This window comes from Schistocerca piceifrons, chromosome 8 (assembly GCF_021461385.2).
Source record: "Schistocerca piceifrons isolate TAMUIC-IGC-003096 chromosome 8, iqSchPice1.1, whole genome shotgun sequence".
Lineage (NCBI taxonomy): Eukaryota > Metazoa > Arthropoda > Insecta > Orthoptera > Acrididae > Schistocerca > Schistocerca piceifrons.
In genome coordinates, this window is record NC_060145.1 from 412,417,763 (window position 1) to 412,443,634 (window position 25,872).

The 25,872-nt window shown below is 41.9% G+C and overlaps 1 protein-coding gene across 2 annotated transcripts in view; it reads right to left on the reverse strand.

Annotated features, from left to right (window-relative positions):
* LOC124711298 (calcium/calmodulin-dependent protein kinase kinase 1) overlaps positions 1 to 25,872 on the reverse strand; it is a 1,501,168-nt gene that overhangs the window by 63,011 nt on the left and 1,412,285 nt on the right. For both annotated transcript variants that reach the window (XM_047241302.1, XM_047241303.1), the window contains 2 exons: positions 22,048 to 22,099; positions 14,951 to 15,124 (listed from right to left, as the gene is read on the reverse strand). In XM_047241302.1, the coding sequence (XP_047097258.1) occupies positions 14,951 to 15,124; positions 22,048 to 22,099 (226 nt within the window). The remainder of the gene's footprint in view (positions 1 to 14,950; positions 15,125 to 22,047; positions 22,100 to 25,872) is intronic.

Genomic DNA, 25,872 nt, shown 5'->3' on the forward strand with positions numbered 1-25,872 from the left:
ATTTATTGCTTGAAGTGTAACGGCATAATTCCTGAAATATGTTTTGGTCTTGCCTATTATCTTGAGAGGCGGCATCTGCTTACTGTAGAGCATCTTAACTTGTAGAAATTTATATAAGATTGCGATTTATGGGCTTTTACTTAAATGGTCATTTTAGTATATAAAGTTGCCACCCTTCCACCGTAAGACTTTTCTTAGAAGTTGAAATCAAGTTGCACCTTCGGTGGCAAAGTTAATTTTTTTTTAATTTTAGTGTTTTGTACCATTTCCATGCCTCCTATGGGGTGCATAGTTTCTGTGCTTGTGTTGATTGTTAAAACTATTAGTTTAAAGGAGTCTGGTGTGTTGCAGATTTGCAAATGTGTAGTCTTTCAGAGGTTGTTGTGAGCAGTCGTGACTACGGCCGTGTCAAAAGGGAGCGGAAAGGTTCCCAGCCCGAAAGCTCATACACTCAAAAATTTGTTTCTTTCTGCCTGTGAATAAATTGTGGCTTGATATTTAGAGGGTGCTTTCTGCTTATAATTTTAAATCTGTTTCTTAAACAATAAAAAAGCTTTTAGGAATAAAATTCCCATTTGTTAAAAGCAATTTCATTTTGATTTTATCAGTTGTTCCCTGGCATCTACTTCCACGCTCACATAGTGTGATTAAATGTGTTAATGTTCTTGATGAATCGCTAGTAAATAAAGTAAATTCTTAAAAAAAAGTTTTGAAAGTAAATTCAGGGTTCATTACTGATTGCCACAGCGGCACCACCGCCAGAAACGGAGGGCGACTGCTTCACACTACGCGCTGCGGTGCGCTCTTCAAAACAGCAATTTTTACCACGGCTCAAAATGTTTATGTGAGAAAGAGACAATCATGAAACGTGCTTGGTGCAAGTAGGTACTATATTCAACTCCACAAAGCAAGTCTGGAACCGAGCATACTGGAAACAGAATGTGAACCTTCAACCACAAAAATGTCGTTGTTATAGAGAGGTAACTTGCTCGTACACTAGCAATGCAACTTGTCACGGAACATTTATAAGTACAAAACACGGAAGATCGTGAACACGAAATGAAACATCTAACATCTATTTATTTAACTAGATGTATGAAGATACTCATCTTTGAGCGATGTATGATGCGTGCTTTGTAGTTTAAGGCATGTGCACAAATCTATACTAACGTAGTGAAAGAGAACTACAGGAGGTGGACGAAAATATGGACACCACGAACACAACACGTTACCAAGTCAAAAAATCTGTAAAAACCGTTGGTGTTCGAAACTGCTCCCAGTCGCCTCGGAATGGATAAACAGAGTTCCTGTGTGGTATTCAAGGGAATCTTATACAATTGTTCCTGCAAAATGTTGGCGGGTTCAGGTGACAGTACGGGAGGTAGATAGGGATCACGAAGCCTTTTTTGCAAAATAGGCCATAAAGGCACACTGATATGAATATTTGTTAACTGATGTAGAGGGTAGGCGCTACAATTCATTGTCGTGCACACTAAACCTGTCCTGGACGATGCGAGCTGTGTGAATAGGGGCCGTGTGGTCTTGGAGCAGAACATCACCATTGGAGAACAAATGTTATTCCATGGGATGGACCTGATCCGCCAAAGTCGTCACACAACCCTTGGCAGCAATGCAGCTTTGCAGAGTAACTAGGGGGCAATGGATACTTCGACATGGCTGCCCCAGTCGTCACCGAACCGTTGCCATGTTTCACGGTTGGGGCGTAAACTCGGCTAGATACCGGGAACGGTGTGAAACAAGACAAGTCGGACCAAATCACTTTCCGCCATTACTCCATAGTCCAGATTTTACAGCTTTCGCGCCGCGTTTCTCGTTACGATCGTTTGCATCACTGATGAGTGGTTTCGGAGTTCCTTTTCGACCTGCAGTTCTCTGCTTCTGCAGGGAGCTTCGTGTTGTCCTGCTGCTGACAGGGTTCGCGAGTGTAACATTCAGCTCTGCAGTGACTTGTGTAGCTGCAGTCCCCTTATTTTTTGTCACAATTCTCTTTAATGACCGTCCGTCACAATTACACACTCTTTTGTCCATGTTGTAACGTAGCCGGTGTTGTTTCTCTTCTTTCCCTGTATGCGGCATAAACCTTCGATACGTGTGTATTGAGACACCAAACACTTACGCTACCTTGGTTACGGTACGGCACTGCTGATATTTTTTTAAAATATTGGGATTCCGATACACCGTTTGCGCCGCCCGATATATCGAAAAAGGCTTCGATATATCGACAGGGGAGTTAAAAAAATATCGGCTGCACAACGCAAATATACTGCAGGTCTTAGAGCTCTATATTTAAGTATTGATTTAATATTAGCTATACCTTACATCAAAAAGTTAGCAGCCAGCTTATCCTCCTTTGAGCAATAACTGAAAGGAAAACGATGCACGTTTACGCTTGGCGGTAAACACTTTGCTAACAATGGCACTGCTACAAGAAAATGTGTCCGATGGGTCCGTCGTTCGGTCTCGTCACATGTCGAATATCTCTGGAACACTTCTTGTCGGTTTTTTGTAATGTCAAAACTGCATTGTGAAGATAAACGTTGCAATGTCTGTCGGTAGCGCAGAGCGCCGATTACGTCAGCATTTCCCCCCTCTCACGTCTCCTCCCGACGCAAAGAATTGCTTGACATTTAGATTTATTTTTCATCATTTTCAGCAACTGTTTGTGAAGAATGCCAATTTGAAGAAATACCTCTAGTTGTGTTAAAAATTGCCTTTTAACGCAACTGTGAGCTATTTCTTCACGTTGGAAATCTTGTTATTCCAGTCACACCGCTCCCCCCCCACCCCCACCCCCCACCCCATGTAATGGGACTTCTCAGTTTGCGCCACCTGTGCTTGCTTTACACTTTACGCAGTCAAAGAGAAACAATGGACATGATGATGAAAGCTTACGAAGTAGTAAGACTACTTTACACAGTGAAAGTAAAATTACGTTCTTCTACAATTTCAAAAGAACAATTTCAAATTTTACCGCAAATTGTGAAAAAAATATAATATAAAATAAAAACATCGGCACTTAATACTGCCATTTCGATATCGATATTTCGACTACCGGTGAATGAGACATCGCCGACATATATCGACACTTTCTCGGAATTATTAATACTTTATCAACAGCCCTATTACGGCAGCATTTTGTATACGAGCACCAACAATTTGTCTGCGTTCGACTGCACAGGGCTGCAACAACTAACTACTTTGCTTCTTATTGAGGACACTGCACAGGTGCCGTTCGTAGTCATATATAACAGTGGAACCTACGAGCTTGGCTAGTTTCTTAATGTATCTTCAGGCACACATTTCTCCGGTGTTTTCATTCTTTAGTGATCCCCTGTACTACAATCGTGCAAAAGACCAACAAAATCAGCGCCATTTTCGGTATGCCATTCCCTTGTTGGTCGGAAGAAATCGGAACACTTCGAACAGTGAGCTCAATAGTAAGCTGAAAAGACAACTTCACGAAGCCATTCCGTGACACGTGACGTCATAGCTGCCGTGGCAGACAGGGTCAAGCTGTCAATCTGTTCATCTAGACAGAAGACTTTTTTGTCATTAATCTTGTGACTGGTTTGATGCGGCTCGCCAGAAATTCCTCTCCTGTGCTAACCTCTTCACCTCAGAGTTGCACTTGCAACCTAAGTCCTCAATTATTTGCTGGTTGTATTCCAATCTCTGTCTTCCTCTACAGCTTTTGCCCTTTACAGCTCCCTCTAATACCATGGAAGTCATTCCCTCATTTCTTAACAGATGTCCTATCATCCTGTCCGTTCTCTTTATCAGTGTTTTCCACATATTCCTTTCTTCTCCTAGTCTGCGCAGAACCTCCTCATTCTCCACTTTCTCGATCCACCTAATTTTCAACATTCGTCTGTAGCACCACATCTCGAATACTTCGATTCTCTTGTGTTCCGTTTTCCCACAGTCCATGTTTCACTACCATACATTGCTGTACTCCAGAGGAACATTCTCAGAAATTTCTTCCTCAAATTCAGGCCGATATTTGATATTAGTAGAGTTCTCTTGGCCAGGAATGCCCTTTTTGCCATTGACAGTCTGCTTTTGATGTCCTCCTTGCTCCGTCCGTCATTGGTTATTTTACTGCTTAGGCAGCAGAATTCGTTTTCACCTGCTTAGTGAACATGAATCCTGATGTTGAGTTTCTCGCTTTTCTCATTTCTACTACTTGTCATTAGCTTCGTCTTTCTTCGGTTTACTCTCAATCCAATCAGGATAACAATGTCATCAGCGAATCATATCATTGATATCCTTTCACCTTGAATTTTAATTCCATTCCTGACCTTCTTTTTATTTCCATCATTGCTTCCTCGATGTACAGACTGAACTGTAGGGGATGAAGAGCTATATCCTTCTTTTACACACTTTTTAATACGAGCACTTCGTTCTTGGTCGTCCACTCTTCTTATTCTCTCTTGGCTGTTGTACATTTTGTATATGACCAGTCTCTCCGTGTAGCTTACCCCTAATTTTTTCAGAATTTCGAACATATTGCACAATTTTACATTGTCGAACGCTTTTTCCAGTTCGAAGAATCTTATAAACGTGTCTTGATTTTTCTTTAGTTTTGCTTCCATTATTAATCGCCACGTCGGAATTGCCTCTCTCGTGCCTTTATCTTTCCTAAAGCCAAACTGATCGTCATCAAGCGCACCCTCAATTTTCTTTTACATTCTTCTGTATATTGTTCTTGTATGGAATTTGGATGCATGTGCTGTTAAGCTGTTTGTGCGATAATTCTCGCACTTATCAGCTCTTGCCGTCTTCTGAATTGGGTGGATGATGCTTTTCCGAAAGTCAGATGTTATGTCAGGAGACCCATACATTCTACACACCAACGTTAATAGACGTTTTTTTTTGCCACTTCCCCCAATGATTTTAGAAATTCTGATGGAATGTTATCTATCCCTCCTGCTTTATTTGACCTTAAATCCTCCAAAGCTCTTTTAAATTCTGATTCTAATACTGGATCCCCTATCTCTTCTAAATCGATTCCTGTTTCTTCTTCTATCACATCAGACAAATCTTCCTCCTCACAGAAGCTTTCAATGTATTCTTTCCACCTATCCGCTCTCTCCTCTGCAATTAACAGTGGAATTCTCGTTGCACTCCTAATGTTATCACCCTTGATTTTAATGTCACCGAAGATTGTTTTCACTTTCCTGTATGCTGAGTCTGTCCTTTCGACAAGACAGTCTTTCCTTTTTCGATGTCTTCAAGTATTTCCTACAGCCAAGTCGTCTTGTATTCCCTGCACTTCCTATTTATTTCATTCCTCAGTGCCTTGTATTTCTGTATTCCTGAGTTTCCCGGAACATTTTTTTACTTCCTAATTTCATCGTTCAGTTGAAGTATTTCATCTGTTAACCGTGGTTTCTTCGCTATTATCTTGTTTGTACCTGTGTTTTAATTCCCAACTTATGTCATTGCCCTTTTAAAAGATGTCCAATCCAAACGTACTCCCTCCTGAGATATTCCTTATTGCTGTATCTATAGCTTTACAGAACTTCAACCGTATCTCGTCATTCCTTAATACTTCTGTATCCCACTTCTTTGCGTATTGATTCCTCTTGGCTAGTGTCTTAAATTTCAGCCTGTTCTTCATCACTACAAAATCGTGTTTCGAGTCTATGTCTGCTCCTGGGTACACCTTAAAATCCAGTATCTGATTTCGTGATCTCTATCTGACCATGATGTAATCAAACTGACATCTTCCGCTATCACCCGGCATTTTCAAAGTATACCTCCTCCTCTTGTGGTTCTTTAACAGAGTATTCACTATTACTGGCTGAAACTTGTTACAGAACTTAGTCTTTCTCCTCTCTCATTCCTTGTCCCAAGCCCATATTCTCCTGTAACCTTTTCTTCTGCTATTTCCCCTTCAACTGCATTTCAGCCTCCCACCACTATTAGATTTTCATCCCCCTTTACATACAGTATTACCCTTTCAATATCCTAATACACTTTCTCTATCTCTTCATCTTCAGCCTGCGACGTCGGCATGTACTCCTGAAATATCATTGTCAGTGTTGGTTTGCTGTCGATTCTGATAAGAGCAACCCCGTCACTAAACTATTCACAGTAACGTACTCTCTGCACTACCTTCACATTCGTAAAGAATCCCACTTCCGATACACCATTTTCTGCTGCTATTGATATTACACTGTACTCATCTGACCATAAATCCTTGTCTTCTTTCCACTTCACTGACCCCTCCATATCTAGATTGAGCCTTTGCATTTCCCTTTGCAGATTTTCTAGTTTCCCTACCAAGATCAAGCGTCTGACATTCCACCACCCGATTTGTAGAACGTTATCCTTTCGTTGATTATTCCGTCTTTTTCTCATGATAACCTCCCCCTTGGCAGTCCTCTCTCGGAGATCCGGATAGTGGACTACTCCGGAATCTTTTGCCATAGAGATATCATCCTGACACTTCATCGATTACAAGCCACATGTCCTGTGGATACACGTTACGTGTCTTTAATGCAGTGGTTTCCATTGCCTTCTGCATTCTCATGCTGTTGATCATTGCTGATTCTTCCGCCTTTTGGGGGCAGTTTCCCACCCCTAAGACAAGAGAGTGCCCCTGGATCTCTGTCCGTTTCTCCGCCCTCTTTCACAAGGTCGTTGGAAGAATGAGGCTGACTTCTTATGCCGGAAGTCTTCGGTCGCCAGTGATGATTATTAATCAAAATTTAAGGAGTGGCGGGATTCTAACCCAGGACCGAAGACGTTTTTGATTCTGACTCAAAGACGCTATCCCTAGAGCACGGGAGCTCACTGACAGGCGATATGCGATAATCTATTACGGATCCTTAGTTTGTATTTCGCTGTTAACATGGGATCTTATCTGTCACACATGGCCGAAAGAACAGACACCATGTATTCATACACACTACTGGCCATTAAAATTGCTACAGCAAGAAGAAATGCAGATGATAAACGGCTATTCATTGGACAAATATATTATACTAGAACTGACATATGATTACAGAGAGCTTGGATGGCGTGTACAGGTACAGCTGCTCATGCAGCTTCAATACGATACCACAGTTCATCAAGAGTAGTGACTGGCGTATTGTGACGAGCCAGTTGCTCGGCCACCATTGACTAGACGTTTTCAATTGGTGAGGGATCTGGAGAATGTAGTGGCCAGGGCAGCAGTCGAACATTTTATGTATCCAGAAAGGCCCGTACAGGACCTGCAACATGCGATCGTGTATTGTCCTACTGAAATGTAGGGTTTCGCAGGGATCGAATGAAGAGTAGAGCCACGGGTCGTAATACATCTGAAATGTAACGCCCACTGTTCAAAGTGCCATCAGTGCCAACAAGAGGTGACCGAGACGTGTAACCAATGGCATCACATATTATCACACCAGGTGATACGCCAGTATGGCGATGACAAATACACGCTTCCAATGTGCGTTCACCGCGATGTCGCCAAATACGGATGCGAGCATCATGATGCTGTAAACAGAACCTGGATTCATCCGAAAAAATGACGTTTTGCCATTTGTGCACCCAGGTTCGTCGTTGAGTACACCTTCACAGGTGAATGCAGCATCAAGGGTAACTGCAGCCATGGTCTCCGAGCTGATAGTCCATGCTGCTGCAAACGTCGTCGTCGAACTGTTCGAGCGGATGGTTGTTGTCTTCCAAACGTCCCCATCTGTTGACTCAGGGATCGAGACGTGGCTGTACGATCCGTTACAACCATGCGGATAAGATGCCTGTCATCTCGACTGCTAGTGATACGGGGCCGTTGGGATCCAGAACGGCGTACCGTATTACCCTCCTGAACCCACCGATTCCTTATTCAGCTAACCGTCATTGGATCGCGAACAACGCGAGCAGCAATGTCGCGATACGATAAACCGCAATCGCGATAGGCTACGATCCGACCTTTATCAAAGTCGGAAACGTGATGGAACGCATTTCTCCTCCTTACTCGAGGCATCAAAACAACGTTTCACCAGGCAACGCCGGTCAACTGTTGTTTGTGTATGACAAATCGGTTGGAAGCTTTCCCCATGTGAGCACGTTGTAGGCGTCGCCACCGGCGCCAGCATTGTGTGAATGCGCTGAAAAGCTAATCATTTGCGTATCACAGCATCTTCCGCCTGTCGGTTAAATTTCGCGTCTGCAGCACGTCATCTTCGTGGTGTAGCAATTTTAACGGCCAATAATGTATAATCGAAGCGGTGATGTGAGTATTTGTCTAATATATGAGTACCTCGTCATGTAAGCACTGAACGGTCGCCCAGTAAACGAGTTTAGCATTGCCACTTTTGGAGTTCTGTTAATTAAATGAAACGGAAAATCTCACGTCTGTGTACGAAAGGTGGAAAAATCTATTCTGTAATCACTATTAGATAGAAAATTTTCTCTAACTTCACTTACTTTGTGTATTCTACTAGATTTTAAAACTAACCAGCTGTAACTCTCTAAAAAAATGCGTCCACGGGCCCTGGAGGGCTCATCGGTACCGATCGGCCGGTGCGTCATCTTTTGCCAATGGCGTCAGTGGATGCTCTATGAAGAGCCGTGGGGTCAACACATCGCTCTCCCAGCCGTTCGGTGAAGTAGCTCCTCAAATGCCATTAGTCCTTCCACCAAAGAAAATATTCTGGCTCTACAGGGACTCGAACGCGGATCCTTCATTTGTTAGTCATCCGCTGTGACCACTCAGCTACAGAGGTGTGCAACTGGCTACAACAAAAGAAATAAAGGTTTTTTAACATTACTATGAAGCACTCAGCACTTAGAGGTACATTAACAGTTTGCATACAGGGATTTTATGAAAGAAAAACTAACATAACCTGATTTTCTTTCAGGAAATCTATGTTTGTGTTGCGGTTTGGCACCGACTGTCAATTGCCATGACGTACCCATTAAATTATGGTATCTGTAACACACTAACTAGGGGAGTCCTCCTTTCGCTTTCGTGAAATATGATCAGAAGCACCACAGTTTAATATTGTTGTTGTTGTGGTCTTCAGTCCCGAGACTGGTTTGATGCAGCTCTCCATGCTACTCTATCCTGTACAAGCTTCTTCATCTCCCAGTACGTACTGCAACCTACATCCTTCTGAATCTGCTTAGTGTATTCATCTCTTGGTCTCCCTCTACGATTTTTACCATCCACGCTACCATCCAATACTAAATTGGTGATCCCTTGATGGCTCAACACATGTCCTATCAACCGGTCCCTTCTTCTAGTCAAGTTGTGCCACAAACTTCTATTCTCCCCAATCCCATTCAATTATTCCTCATTAGTTATGTGATCTACCCATCTAATCTTCAGCATTCTTCTGTAGCACCAAATTTCGAAAGCTTCTATTCTCTTCTTGTCCAAACTATTTATCGTCCATGTTTCACTTCCATACATGGCTACACTCCATACAAATACTTTCAGAAATGACTTCCTGATACTTAAATCCATACTCGATGTTAACAAATTTCTCTTCTTCAGAAACGCTTTCCTTGCCATTGCCAGTCTACATTTTCTATCCTCTCTACTTCGACCATCATCAGTTATTTTGCTCCCCAAAAAGCAAAACTCCTTTACTACTTTGTCTCATTTACTAATCTAATTCCCTCAGCATCACCCGACTTAATTCGACTACATTCAATTATCCTCGTTTTGCTTGTGTTGATGTTCATCTTATACCCTCCTTTCAAGACACTATCCATTCCTTTCAACTCTTCTTGCAAGTCCTTTGTTGTCTCTGACAGAATTACAATGTCATCGGTGAACCTCAAAGTTTTTATTTCTTCTCCATGGATTTTAGTACCTACTCCGAATTTTTCGTTTGTTTCCTTCACTGCTTGCTCAACATACAGATTGAACAACATCGGGGAGAGGCTACAACCCTGTCTCACTCCCTTCCTAACCACTGCTTCCCTTTCATGTCCCTCGACTCTTATAACTGCCATCTGGTTTCTGTACAAATTGTAAATAGCCTTTCGCTCCCTGTATTTTACCCGTGCCACCTTCAGAATTTGAAAGAGCGTGTTCCAGTCAACATTGTCAAAAGATTTCTCTAAGTCTGCAAATGATAGACACGTAGGTTTGCCTATCCTTAATCTAGCTTCTAAGATAAGTCGTCGGGTCAGTATTGCCTCACGTGTTCCAACATTTCTACGGAATCCAAACTGATCTTCCCCGAGGTCGGCTTCTACCAGTTTTTTCATTCGTCTGTAAAGAATCCGCGTTAGTATTTTGCAGCCGTGACTTATTGAACTGATAGTTCGGTAATTTTCACATTTGTCAACACCTGCTTTCTTTGGGATTGGAATTATTATATTCCTCTTGAAGTCTGAGGGTATTTCGCCTGTCTCATACATCTTGCTCGCCAGATGGTAGAGTTTCGTCTCCCAAGGCTGTCAGTAGTTGTAATGGAATGTTGTCTACTCCCGGGTCATTTTTTCGACTCAGGTCTTTTAGAGCACTGTCAAACTCTTCACGCAGAATTATATTTTCCATTTCATCTTCATCTACATCCTCTTCCATTTTCATAATATTGTCCTGAAGTACATTGTCCTTGTATAGACCTTCTATATACTCCTTCCACCTTTCTGCTTTCCCTTCTTTGCTTAGAACTGGGTTTCCATCTGAGCTTTTGATATTCATACAAGTGGTTCTCTTTTCTCTGAAGGTCTCATTAATTTTCCTGTAGGCAGTATCTATCTTACCGCTAGTGAGATAAGCCTCTACATCCTTACATTTGTCCTCTAGCCATCCCTGCTTAGCCATTTTGCACTTCCTGTCGATCTCATTTTTGAGACGTTTGTATTCATTTTTGCCTGCTTCATTTACTGCATTTTTATATTTTCTCCTTTCATCAATTAAATTCAGTATTTCTTCTGTCATGCAAGGATTTCTACTAGCCCTCGTCTTTTTACCTACTTGACCCTCTGCTGCCTTAACTACTTCATCCCTCAAAGCTACCCATTCTTCTTCTTCTCTATTTCTTTCCCCCATTCCTGTCAATTGTTCCCTTATGCTCTCCCTGAAACTCTGTACAATCTCTGGTTTAGTCAGTTTATCCAGGTCCCATCTCCTTAAATTCCCACCTTTTTGCAGTTTCTTCATTTTTAATCTACAGGTCATAACCAATAGATTGTGGTCAGAATCCACATCTGCCCCTGGAAATGTCTTACAATTTAAAACCTGGTTCCTAAATCTCTGTCTTACCATTATATAATCTATCTGATACCTTTTAGTATCTCCAGTCTTCTTCCATGTATACAACCTTCTTTTATGCTTCTTGAACCAAGTGTTAGCTATAATTATGTTGTGCTCTGTGCAAAATTCTACGAGGCGGCTTCCTCTTTCATTTCGTACCCCCAATCCATATTCGCCTACTACGTTTCCTTCTCTCCCTGCGCCGGCCGAAGTGGCCGTGCGGTTAAAGGCGCTGCAGTCTGGAACCGCAAGACCGCTACGGTCGCAGGTTCGAATCCTGCCTCGGGCATGGATGTTTGTGATGTCCTTAGGTTAGTTAGGTTTAACTAGTTCTAAGTTCTAGGGGACTAATGACCTCAGCAGTTGAGTCCCATAGTGCTCAGAGCCATTTGAACCATTTCTCTCCCTGCCGAATTCCGGTCACCCATGACTATTGAATTTTCGTCTCCCTTCACAATCTGAATAATTTCTTTTATTTCATCATACATTTCTTGAATTTCTTCGTCATCTGCAGAGCTAGTTGGCTTATAAACTTGTACTATTGTAATAGGCGTGAGCTTCGTATCTATCTTGGCCACAATAATACGTTCTATGCTGTTTGTAGTAGCTTACCCGCAATCCTGTTTTCCTATTCATTATTAAACCTACTCCTGCATTACCCCTATTTGATTTTGTGTTTATAACCCTGTAGTCACCTGACCATAAGTCTTGTTCCTCCTTCCACCGAACTTCACTAATTCCCACTATATCTAACTTGAACCTATTCATTTCCCTTTTTAAATTTTCTAACCTACTTGCCCGATTAAGGGATCTGACATTCCACGCTCCGATCCGTAGAACGCCAGTTTTGTTTCTCCTGATAACGACATCCTCTTGAGTATTCCCCGCCCGGATATGCGAATGGGGGACTATTTTACCTCCGGAATATTTTACCCAAGAGGACGCCATCATCATTTAACCATACAGTAAAGCTGCATGCTCTCCTAAGGGAGCAAACTGATGAGGTCATCGGTCTCTACACTTACACACTACTTAAACTAACTTATGCTAAGAACAACACACAGACCCATGCCCGAAGGAGGACTCGAACGTTTGTTGGGAGGGGCCGCGCAATCCGTGACGTGGCGGCTCAAACCACGCGACCACTCCGCGCGGCGATTGCAGTTTAATACCATTGTTAATAGGTAAGTGCAATTATAATGCATGTGGTTAGTGTAATATTGCTAGCAGTAGTAATATTGTGGCTGATCAGTGGAACAGAAACAACAGAATTAATTCTTGCAGCACAGTAACAAGCCATTGATCGAATGCTACCAAAGGCAGTGTTGAGAGATCACCAGAAGACACGAAACATATAGTTTACAAAGGAGCTGATAAAACAATATACCACAATCCGAGGTGTTGCAAAATGATCACAAGCGTTGAAGTAGCGCTGTGGCGCATGCCGAGTAAGCGTCTCCAAGATCTGAGTTAGGCGTAGCGTACGGGGAATCACATTTTTGCAGTGAATGGCAATATTGTTTTGAGATTTCACGACAAATGGCTCCGGGTAATTTGCTGCTGTAGTCCGCTCCATGAACGATGACGTTTCGCACAGGTCGGCGCATGCACGAAGTTCTCATTGTTGCCAGTTACAAGCGACAGTTGCGTTACGTGAGTACAAATAATCGATGGGAAAAACCGATCGGTTTGGACCGATATAAGTATTTTAGTTCTAAATAACCGGTATTTTTCGGTATTTGTTTGGCCTCAGTCATAACAGGTGCTCTTTTATTTTGCTAATAACCAAGTGAAAAAAGAAAAAAAATACGGAAATAGCAATTAACCGTAACACCAGTCCAAATTTTTTTCGTTTCTGTGTAAACCTTTGGTTTTAAAAAAAAGTCATTTAATTTGGAAAATTTGCATTAGTTTGAAATACGACGTTATTACAGAAAATTTGAAACACAATCAGCAATATTTTAATAACAGCGCTGACAGAGAATTATTCCGGGCTGTTTGGCTGTGGTCCATGGAACTCTTCTATCCCTGACGTTTCGTCCAAAGCTACGTTGGAGTCGGCAAGACTCAGCACAACCAGGAGCACCTCCGAAGATGTCCATCGTAGCTTTGGACGAAACGTCAGGAACAGAAGAATTCCATGGACCACGGCCATACAACCCGGAAGAATCCTCGGCAGCTGCAACATCGGGTCATGCAAGCCTTCATTGTATGAATGCTGACAGAAATGAGTAACAAACACATGGCATAAGTATTGGTACAGCATTGCAGAGAATAATGTCCCTGTTGCTGTGGATTAGTGTACGTGTGTACGTGCAGTGTTCCCCTGGTTTATATGGTTGTTTCTCGCTGTCATCGCTGGACATCCGTTCTAATGCACAGTGACAGTAAACCTAGTCCAGAAATCTTTCGAAGAAGTGACCTAGCAATCAAGTATAATGCTTCATTAGCTTGAAAAAAATTAAAGATATGTCTACCATTTCTATGAAAGAGCAAAGAAGTTACGGTTTGTGCTGATGCTTCGTCACATATGTTTAGTGGAAATACGTGTTATTACAATCAAACTCATGAGTTTCTGTAACTATGGGAAGTACTATCAAGAATAAAAACAGAATACGACAGACAATTAGCAAAAAAAGAAAAAAAGAGATGTAGCCTCTTTGCAAGCCATATATTACGCAGTAAGAGATTAAGAAGAAAATCATAATTCTACGCACACCATGTAAGCTTGAGTGCAATAAAGTAAAAATAGAATTTCTCCAGTTCTTCCACGGATGGTGTGGGCGATATGTTTCTAAGTTGTTATACTAACGAGAAGATAATAAATTTTCGCGTGCTTGTTGCAATGTGATTTCAATTCGAAATCAGTTATTAAAAATTTCGCTGTCCATTCTGTGAACGCTGTGTAATCACCAGGTTCCGTGAGTGACATTTCCTTTAATAGATTTTCATGTGTGTATTTCTTACTCGGCTTAAACCATTCCCTGGATGAGCGTCCTTTATTCTTATTCTTATTCTTTTTCTTTATCATTATCATTGTCATTCCTATTATTCTTACGATCAGTTTTAGTGGCAGCAGCTGGAACTATGGGAAGTACTATCAAGAATAAAAACAAAATAGCACAGACATTCACATCATTTTAATACTGTTTGTCACATTAACATTGCTATTTCTTAGAAAACTATAATGTAAAAAAGGTACTGTATGTGTGACACCCTGATCCGACGTAAGAGGGGGCTTGATGGCTCTAATCAGATCAGTTAAATAAGTAAATACATAAAGAAACAGAGTGCCCGAATAAATATTAGAAATGCTTTATCAGCATTTTTTAGCTGTTGCTAATGGTATAAAGCCCGCCCCAATAGCTGAGTGGTCAACGCGGCGTTGTGTCACGCCTAGGGGCCCGGGTTCGATTCCCGGCTGGGTCGGAGATTTTCTCCGCTCAGGGACTCGGTGTTGTGTTGTCTTCATTATCATTTCATCATCATCAGTGGAAGGTAACGGGAAACCACCACTGGAATCACTTGCCTAGACGCTCATGCGGTGGACCTCTCTGATGGGGCTTCCCCATGACAAGAGCTGCCGTAAGGTTAGATTGGCAAAATTTTTGAATCTTGTATGGGTTTGTTCGGCGAATCCGTGGATAAATAAGGGAGAATTTGGCAAGTATATTTGACAGTGTAAGGGAGCGATTAGACTGTGACGGTAGACCTGCTTACCGAGGTAGAGGTGGTCCTCCATGGGGTCGTCGAGCACCTCGACCAGCTTCACGACGTTGGGGTGGTCGAGCTTCTTGAGGATGGCGATCTCCCGGTAGACCCTCTGCAGCGGGTCTCGCTCTGCAGGATTCACCAGCTTCCCCGTAGACGACTTCCGCTGCGGCGCCACACGACCTACAAACACGTGTGCAGCAGCCATCAGCAAAACTCACCCCAAGACCGGGTTGGCTGATTCTTTTGGCTCTAAGCACCCGCTTCAGTTAGAATCTAAAACTTTTCAGCCAATAAATTATCAGTAATAAGCAATCCTAAGATTCAAGTACAGTATACACTTTACGACCATTTATAAGACAGACATAAATTTTGAAAGGAAAAGACGACATTTTTAGCAAGGATTATTGCTGTAAGCCAAACAGTGCAAAGACCAAGAAGACGGAGAATCGTAGAAAGGACAATAACTACTACAATAACATCAAAACTGGAAACAAATCGCACAATGTCCATGGAGATCAAGGGGTTTCTTTGTGTTATTTTACTTTTTATATTTTATGCTCAGTTGAGCGTTTTACAATGCCATAAACGGTCTCTCCCAGCCAGTATTCATTTTCAGACTGTGAGTAGATAAAAAGAGGAGATAAAAAACATTATAGAGTTTATAGAATCTGATAAGTAACTGCCTACATCTCCTTCCGACCGTGGCGTTTCCAACCCGTCGCTGCCGCAGGTATCATGGCACTTCCGACCAACCAGTTGTGCACAGTGGCATTTCTGACCAGAGCCTCCCCTACCGTTGTGGCTCCCTTCGAACCGGAAACAGAGGTGTGTACCAGTATTACTGCTCGTTCCACTTCAAGATTTAGTATTAAGATCCTGTCTAACTACAAGCTAAGAAAATGCAACATATTCGGAAATGAATAGCCAAATATTTTTGACAAGCAAAACGCAAATGCCATTGCTGTTCGTTTAAATCGCAGCAATTCAATCTTTCGTATTATATTTGAATAAAACGTCAAGAACTGTTATCATCAAAAAATGGCCGGAAAAGCCACGGGTAACATCAAATTGTTTTGAGCCATGGTATTTCCATCTAGAGCGCTGATGCGCTTTTCTTTGACGTTCGGAAAAGCCGCGGCCAACATATTTGCCGTCGAAAATTCTACGTTGACTTCATGGATCACAAAGTTCACAGTCGGACCACAAAACGAGATCAGTATAATGATGTAGCGTTCCCATTGTGTTGTCAACAATACTAAACATAACAGTAGGTAGACATCGTGGTACTAGAGGCAGAGTGAAAATCTGCCTTTGTCTTCTCATGCATGTCTACATTCGTGAATGGTTACCTACTTCGGTAAATTTTAAAGTTACATTAATTAGAGTAATTCGGTATGATTTTTTAATCAATTTGTAGAACCTTTTTTTAATCGATTTGAGTCTTCCTTGGACTATGTAAATAACTGCTCCCGATTTAATTTAGGGTTTTTGAAATAATTTCTCGTTCAATCACAGTGCTGTTGTTCCGACTTCTGACAACTTTGCTCTCTTTTCCTGTTTTAGTTTTCTCTGGAGATGGGGATATAGAAACTTCAGTTGAAACGTGTCTCTGTTCACAGTTTCATATGTTTCAATCTACATCTCTTTCAGATCGCATCTGATTTCCTTGAGCCAGTTTGACCAGTGCTGTAACTGCTTGAGAAGAGATAGATTTATTGTATACACCTTTAGCCAACTGAAACCCGGGCCTGGTGTTCTATCAGTAAAGCACTGCCTAGAAACCGCGATTTCGCGGGATCGAATTCCAGTCAGACCATGAAGATTTTCAGTCTACTTTCAGTCTTGCCTCCACCTCTCCACGATTTGAGGCTGGCTCTGAACACTATGGGACTTAACATCTCAGGTCATCAGTCCCCTAGAACGTAGAACTACTTAAACCTAACCAACCTAAGGACATCACACACATCCATGCCCGAGGCAGGGTTCGAAACTGCGACCGTAGCGGCCACGTGGTTCCAGACTGAAGAGCCTAGAACCACTCGGCCACCAGCGGCCGGCAATGATTTGAGAATTCGCCTGGAAAGAAACATGGTTCGCATCCCTCATTAAGCTGAAGGTCCCCTTTAAACAGCTGGATAACTGCGGTACATTAGGAACACGGAAGTCGCTGAAGCGGAGTGCTGTAGGAAAACTTATATCAGACCACTGCGGCTCACGCAGCTGAAAAGGTATCTCTTGCCCTGCATTTTGGGTGAGTGGAGGGACTGGTTCGCAGGTACATAATGAAGCGGATACATTAAACACGGAAATTATTGTGTAGTATGCACAATTTAATATTTAAATATTAGTAACGTTACTAAGAATCCTATCGTGCGGACGCCAGAGACTGTAATAACGTAATATAATCCGCGTAACAGCTTTACTGCTCACTTTGTGATAGACTCTGCACCTGCTGTACTCCCTAACGAAGATCACGGTTACAGATCCCCAATAAACTATTAATAACTTCGAAAAACTATTCAGTTATTTTATTTATTGACATCTGAGAAGTTGTCTTAATGCCAACGCTGTTACAATGATATTTATTATTAGAACACAATCGCACACAGCAATATGTACGCTTCATTACGCACCTGTACCTCTGAGTTCTGCTAAGATGTTATCGTTACAGAAGTCGGCAGGTATTCTGTGGTAGTAAATCTCGTAATAGTGCATTATTTAGTTAGTTTTTTAGGGAAGCTCTCATAGAAATTATTCCTCAGGGACTTCTTATATGTACAAGGTACGCGTAAAGAAAGACGCTATTTCATGGAACCTACAAGTATTTGCCACATAACTCTGCTCTCCAACAGTCATAAAGTCACAAGATTTTAAACATGGCTGAAACAGTTGCAGGATAATGAATTATTGAAATCCTTGACCACGGTTTCGGTATTTCTAAATATAGACTACCTTCATCAGAAGCAAAAATACACCCGAACAGGAAGACACTTTCAGTAGCAAAAACTTAGCACCCTAACTGAGAAAGAAAAAAACACTTGTAGCTTAAGTAACCATAAAATTACCAAAAATATTGTAATACTTTGGTTATTTTACGGTTACTGTGGAAACGTCATGGGACACGTACAGAACAAAAGCGTACAGGCCGACCTTGTCTATTGACTGACAGAGACCGCCGACAGTTGAAGAGGGTCGTAATGTGTAACAGGCAGACATCTATCCAGACCATCATACAGGAATTCCAAACCGCATCGGGATCCGCCGCAAGTGCTATGACAGGCGGGAGGTGAGAAAACTTGGATTTCATAGCCGAGCAGCTGCTCATAAGCCACACATCACGCCGGTAAACACTAAACGGCGTCTGGTTTGGTGTAAGGAGCGTAAAGATTGGACGTTTGGACAGTGGCAAAACGTTGTGTGAAGTGACAAATAACGGTACACAATGTGGTGATCTGATGGTAGGGTGTGGGTATGGTGAATTCCCGGTTAACGTCCTCTGCCAGCATATGTAGTGTTAACAGTAAAGTTCGGAGGTGGTGGTGGTATGGTGTGGTCGAGTTTATAATGGAGGGGGCTTGCACCCCTTGTTGTTTTGGGTGGCAATATCACAGCACAGGCCTAAGTTGATATTTTAAGCACCTTCTTGCTTCAGGGAAGGCGATTGCATGTTTGAACACGATCGAGCACCTGTTCATAACGCACGGCCTGAGGCGGAGTGGTTACATGACAATAACATCCTTTTAATGGAGTGGCCTGCACAGCCGACATCAATAGTTAGTTTCCTTTCCCCTCCTTTCTCCTCCTCAACCTTCAGTTTACATCATTTTTACACCGACAGTTACTTCGATCTTTCGAACCATGTTTTTCAGTCCCGCTTGTGAAAAGAGAACCTCTGCGTATTCTTCCAGTGCGTTGATGCTCGCGAAAAGCTGCAGCGCTATTGCTTTGTTTTGATAAAACAGCTTTACAAGTGAAGCTCTGGTCATCTTGACCAGACCCATGTTGACTGTCTGCAACTGTAGCGCACACATGCTTCTGTTTCAATCCTACGTCGCCATACCCGAACTGACGCCTAACGGTAAGTAATGACACACGTTACTAATAACGAAAATCCTGCAGCTCACAGTCTGAACACATTCTTATAAGTTGGGAATCAATACGGTAAATAGTTTTCCGTCTTCACTGGCTCAAGTAGCAAAAGTTTGGTTAAAACCACCCTCTCCATTTCGTCAGAGGTGAATGCGTCGGACTGCGTTGCCTGTTTTCAGTCGGTTGCTCCCACAGACTGATGACAATCGAAAGAATGAATGAATATTACAACTGAATGAGTCGACTGTTTTAAAACCTTGTTTCCATTCGCCTTTTCCCATCACTACTCTGAATCATACAGAGCGAGCACTCCAGTTGATCTATTGCTTGTGCATATTAAGCAAGACTGGTTTCTAATTTAAGATCGTGTGTATGTTTTCGGTTTATATGAGTTCTGTAGTTGTATGCACTACATACGTTTACTCATTTGTGTCGTTCCGGTCTATAATTTTACTGATTTTATAGCTACAGCTGAAGTGTTGCAGGTAGCAGACGAAAGGAACTCCGCGAGTGCGAGGGCGTAAGTGGGACCTATTAAGGCTCATTTGAAAGTGTTGTATTAACAGTTACGACAGGAAAAATATTAGCTGCTATTAACTCACCATGCGCATTTGGGGGGCAAAACAAAATGATTGTCCGGGAGATGCAAAGATTAACTTTCTAAGGGATGTATGCATTACACTTCAAAAAATGGACGTCGATATTCAAGAAATGTTCGAAACAAACCACAAACTTGCACCACTTGCAAAAATGACTCGGTACAGTTATCACAAAGTTTCGCCCCATTAAGATCGAAGGCGACCTTCTTTGGAATTACACGCCGTGCAGGACGATCAGTTAGGTACCCATTCTTAAAGAAGACGTATTGAATCATACTGATGAAACGGGATGACGAGAACTGATGGAATTTGATGGGAGACAACGGAATACAAAAGTCTGTCGTGGAGCTTATCGTGAAACTGGCTCTTCTTTAAGGCATAGTGGCAGATTGTGCGGTATCATGTTTTATAGGCACTGAGAAAACAAACATCCAGAAGCTGAATTTGTCCACTGGTTCCAGGTGGTATGAACTGATATGTCACACACTTTTCAGGAAGGACAGTTTGCTCTAAACGAGTATGATTTTTTACGCAGACCGGGAATCAAGCGAAAAGAAAGTTATTTTGAGCAGCTATTGAGTATAAGCAGTGTTCATACAGGCAGTGGTCATACCTTAGCATTAATTCTTATACAACCATTTTCCCACTCTTGCTTGCCATGACGTAAATATTCCCCACCGCTCTTGGAAGACCACTCACACGAGAAAGAATCATAGGGGCCAGAGCAGCTCTAACTTCTCATACCACAATAAATAACTTCCCATCCAATTAACCATTCAGATTAATAGTCGACATAATTGTATACGAACGCGTTAGGGCATTGGTAGTAGCGAGAAATTGATACAGCTATCTTGGTACTTCTAATTTTCAGGTTTCCTTTCATACGCATTTCCTCTTCCCGAAAATAAATTCCTTACTGAACGATGGGCCGATTCCACTGTTTGCTGTGCGTCATCAAGTTGATGCTTTGTTCAAAATTTCGTTATCTTACGTCTTCCAATTTTGCAGCACTGTTCGAAGTTATGCAACCGTATGCTGATTCAATTGAAATCACTGTCATCTACATCGCGCGCGGTTTGATATGCATAACGTAATAAGTCACTATCATGCATATCCTATAAACTGTATCGCGCTTGCCGGCCGGAGTGGCCGTGCGGTTCTAGCCGCTGCAGTCTGCCACTTCTTTCTCAGTCAGAGAAAATCGTTGGATTCCTTTATGACGAAATGTCAATTTCGGCCACTGATGTTGTAAATAAAATGCAATGTTTACTTTGTTTATCGTTGCCATTGTATGTATGTTAACCGGGGACCTAGAAACGACGGAGAGGCACCGTCTCCGCCGCAGCCGCAGTGGTCCACAACCCTACAACGACTACCGCAGTCCACTTCACCCCTCCGCCGACACACAGCGAACCCAGGGTTATTGTGCGGTTCAGGCCCCGGTGGATCCCCCCAGGGAACGTTTCACACCAGACGAGTGTAACCCCTATGTTGGCGTGGTAGAGTAACGATGGTGTACGGGTACGCGGAGAATTTGTTTGCGCAGCAACCGCCGACATAGTGTAACTGAGGCGTAATAAGGGGAACCAACCCGCATTCGCCGAGGCAGATGGAAAACCGCATAAAAACCATCCACAGACTGGCCGGCTCACCGTACCTCGACACAAGTCCGCCGGGCGGATTCGTGCTGGGGACCAGGCGCTCCTTCCCGATCTTTGCCATTGCTCTGCTTTGTATCAATACCACTAGCACTGTAGCACTATAGTTGTAGCATGGCAGACATGTGAGGCGTCGAATTCCGTGAACATTATTGACCTTTTGCGACCACGCACTCAAGGGGTATCTTGCGAGAGCCCTTGTGTGCCTTGACGCTTTTTCATCCAGCATTATGGTTTCTGTAATTAAATTACTTGGAAGGCTTGGTGTCGAGTATTTCCGATGATACGACTGTGGTCATGAAAACAGTGCTAGATCTGACACTGAGCTGTCCACACTCGACTCTCGAGGAAAGGGATAATTGATGGTTGAAGATAATAGAGAGAGCATTTTACGCGTGGAATTAAATAAGAGAAAGCTTCGTGTAAGGTAAGTGCTCCATTATCTGGATATAGACTACACGAATATGTGAAAACAAATTTCTTTGAAATGTTTGGGATATTAGAAAATTACCAGCTAATTTTGACATGCGCCGATTTGCAACTGTGGGTGAAACATGATCCACCAGAAACTAAACATCAGTGAAAACAAAGTGCGTACCCGATGACTGCAGTTCACGTGTCTAGATGAAAGAAGATGAAAGTTGTCCTTACGAATGTGAAGACATGCAGATTTCACAAAAGATGTACTGCGCAGAAAGCCAAGTTTAACAAAATTAGCAGAAAAAAAGTCAGAGTAGCTTGTAGTCTGTGGACTCACCAAACATGCCAGCTTTCTTCAGCAGCTTCTTCTTGGATAGGATCTTCATTGCCTACAACAGAAATAGAACCGTGATAAGATTGTACAACACAGAAACAGTGGAAAATGGTTATAAAGTTTTGCCTCTAACGTGTCGAGAGAAACAAAATAGGGCAAGATATCTTGAAAAGTCTGTTATCTGTCAGGTATTATGCTCGCCAAATAATATTTAACTAAGCATATACTGGACGTTAGAGAAACTCTGCTACTGAATCCTATTCAAAACATGGATGAGGACTATATGGAACAAAACTAAAAGTGATAAGAAAAATGGAAAATTACGTAGAAAAAGGCAGAGTCTAGATTTACTGGAAGGACAAAATGTTCGCGGAGGATATAAATTTTTCGTGATTGCAGAACTGAAAGAGTCTATTCTTAGAGATACGTCACTGAAATGATTAAGAAAAGAAATAAATTCCTGGAATTTGTCTGCAGTCAGTAAGAACTTTTGGCAAAAATGTAGTCTAGCTGATCTAATAATTTTTAGTTCATTGCTTTACATTTTATGTCCTAGCTTGGCTACTGCCATCATCAGATCCCGTCTTAGAAATACTGAAATGAAGTTAGCTGTCAATGTGAAATGATAAGATATTCATATACAAGTAACATAATTTTCGAACCATTTAAGCGGAAACAATATCCCCATACTGGCTGTACTTCGGGGAAACACAGACTTTTTTCCTTCTACTATTTCTGTGTCGAGCGACATTTCGCGAAAATATTGTGTTGTGTTTCACATCAATAAATGCATAGTTCTGCAAAGCAATGCGAGATTAGACCACAGTCATCACTGCCAAATGAAGAAATACCTCAAAAACGTGCAAACAGACAACGCCTCCTTATGTGAGAGAAAATCGGACATAAAATACCATAACTGATGTTGAGTTATTTAAATAAAACGAAACTCGTTTCAAAAATACGCACTTTCTTATAGTTGCAAAGGCGGATTTTAAATAATTTCAATGATTATTAATCAACTACGGGCCATGTTACCACAGAAATAAAGAACTAAATGTTGAGTTTCTGCAAAGGAAATCAAAAACGAAAACTTGAATCTCGGAGTCAACTGAAACACTAGGTGCCATTCTGTGGTGTTGACAGATAAGTCTCGATTATTTTCGTAGTCTCGATTATGTTTTTGGTCTCGATTATGTTTGTGGCGGCCAGACAGACGTTAATGTACTAGTTTCCAGATTGAGGATTCTAAATTCATCACAGTAGACCAAAAAGAAGTAAGACATACTATTTCGGCAACTTTTCCCCAAATGTCTTAAGCCTATTTATTACTTTAAAGAAGTGTTTATTACCAGTGTTGCCACCTTGAAGAGGTGGAATTATGCATTCAGTACCGTAAAATTATCATACATATCAAAAGTTATAGTACACAGACGAAAAGTTTTTTTAATTTGCAGGTGGAAACACATAGCCTGACGAGAAAAATAAAAGAAAAGAACCCTTCTCTAGGGGCGCCACACTTGCTTTCTTCATGCTGTTTTCGGATTTATTATTAGACTGTATGCTAACTTTAGAAATAGATAAGGCAGCTATTGTTCCACAAAAACGGAAATAAAACCACTACACCAGCAATGCTATTACCATTAATACGCTGAGTCACTTTTTATTTTAATGGTACACAAATAAACACGAGAAGACTCAGAGGCCACTCAACATAAATGAAAACACAAACCGACAACCAAACCCACCTTACATGCTTCATCACTCTAGTTAGTAGTCACCGATGTCATTCAAGAAGTAGGTATCGCAACGGTATGATTTCATACGGCGTGGTTCGCCATAATTGTATTCATTCTAAAAAGTAAATGAGGATCGTGTATTTGGACTTCTTAGATTTACTTTAGATAAGACAAACTCTAGTTTGCATCTAATACAGTGAATAGAAACCGCGTAAATTTAGAAACTTACCAAAACATTGTCGTTCGACTTCCATGCAGGCCGATATCTTTACATTACCATTAATTTGGGTAACAGATATGTACTACCTAACTTTCAGTCAGTACACCATGTAAATGACAAAAACACGCAGATTCCACAATAAACAAAACACCCACAAAATAATCACCACAAAACGAACATCCAGACCTTCAAATTACGACACCCGTTTCGTAATAATTTATTTCTGTGGTGAACGTAAGAGAAGATTCAGAAATGGACGCAGTGTGCAATATTGAAGCCTTTACGTTCTCGTAATTAAGTTTGGTGAAATGAAAACCACTTGTATAATGTAGGTCGAAATCAGTGCTTACTATTTTTTACTCCCACAAAACTATAAATGATATAAACAAAAATTTTTCTTTGGCTCGGTAAGAGACAAGTAAAGCTTTGTATTAGGTATTGCACTGACTGCCAGATTCGGTTAACAAAATCAGAACACGTCGTGACGTCGATATGTGCGACGCCTATATTGATATCTTGCATCCATCGATATGCATCTATGACCAGACACGACAAAAGGAAAGATGTATCGACTGGTTTGGGCAGTGGGTTGAGGGAAGGAGGGAGTGAGAGAGGAAGAGAGAGAGAGAGAGATAGAGATAGGGATAGAAATAGAGGGAGAGATAGAGAGAGAGAGAGAGAGAGAGAGAGAGAGATAGAGAGAGAGAGAGAGAGAGAGAGAGAGAGAGAATGAATGTCTAGAAAACTAAGTATTTGTTGTTTGAGCTAAAAAGTCAGAGATGGCATTAGTATACGGCTAGGCAGATAAAATCACAATTTTCCGGATATCTAAATGTGCTTGCCCAAAAAGTTCCGTAAGGTTCTCTTTTCTCCAAATGTTTTCCAAAACAAATATTTTTGCCCAAAATTGCGAAAAAAAAACATTCTAATGTCACTGCTCTCTTGAAAAGTCGCAGGATGTAGCGAAGCTACTGGATAACAACGGGACAGATTTTGTAATTGTTGAAGGCAGCCTAAACGTCCCGCAGTATATAAAATGGTGTCCAGAATTAAGAAACTGCTATTTGTTCGTCTTGTGTCTAATTCACGGTATAATTATACAAAATGTCAACAGATGTCCGTATAATCGTGCTCTGCACGGAAGATGGCATTCTGGTAAACGAATAACCACGTCAACGATGACGTCAGGGAACCTATCAAACAGGGTAGTGTCTGCTGGCTAGCCCCACATCCACGGTCGCTGGGTACATGATCACAGGCGGTGCAGTATGGCACAGAGGAGACGCCTACCAGACTCTCTGCGGTGGAGGGGCAAAAGAAAAACGGAAGCAGGACAGTAGCAAACTGACGTAGCCAGATGGCTAAATGTGAATCGTTCTGTTGTTTCTCTTAGGTGGTGACAATGTATAGAGACCGAAACTGTATCCCGGAGACCAGGGCAGAGCCGACCAGGTGTGATATAAATGAAAGAGGACCGTTATTTGACAGTAAGGGCACGACGGTACCGCCTTATTAATGCACGGCAACTGACATTTGACCTCGCAGCATCCATTGGACGTGTTGTATCGAGACACACGTACAGAAGGCTTCGGCAGAGTAGCCTTTATCGTCGGAGACATTCTGTTCGTGTGCCTTTGATGCATCTTCACAGAAAAAGGAACTTGTAGAGTAGAGTCGTCCACATTCCACCTGCACAATCGAACAATGGGCCGATGTTCTTTTCGCAGATGAGTCCCGATTTGGTCTGGAGAGTGATTCTCGACGGATTCGCATCTGGAGGAACATGGAACACGAGTTGCAATCCAAACATTGTGGAAAGAGACTGGTATGGAGAAGGATCCTTAATAGTGTGGGCAGGGATTATGTTGACCA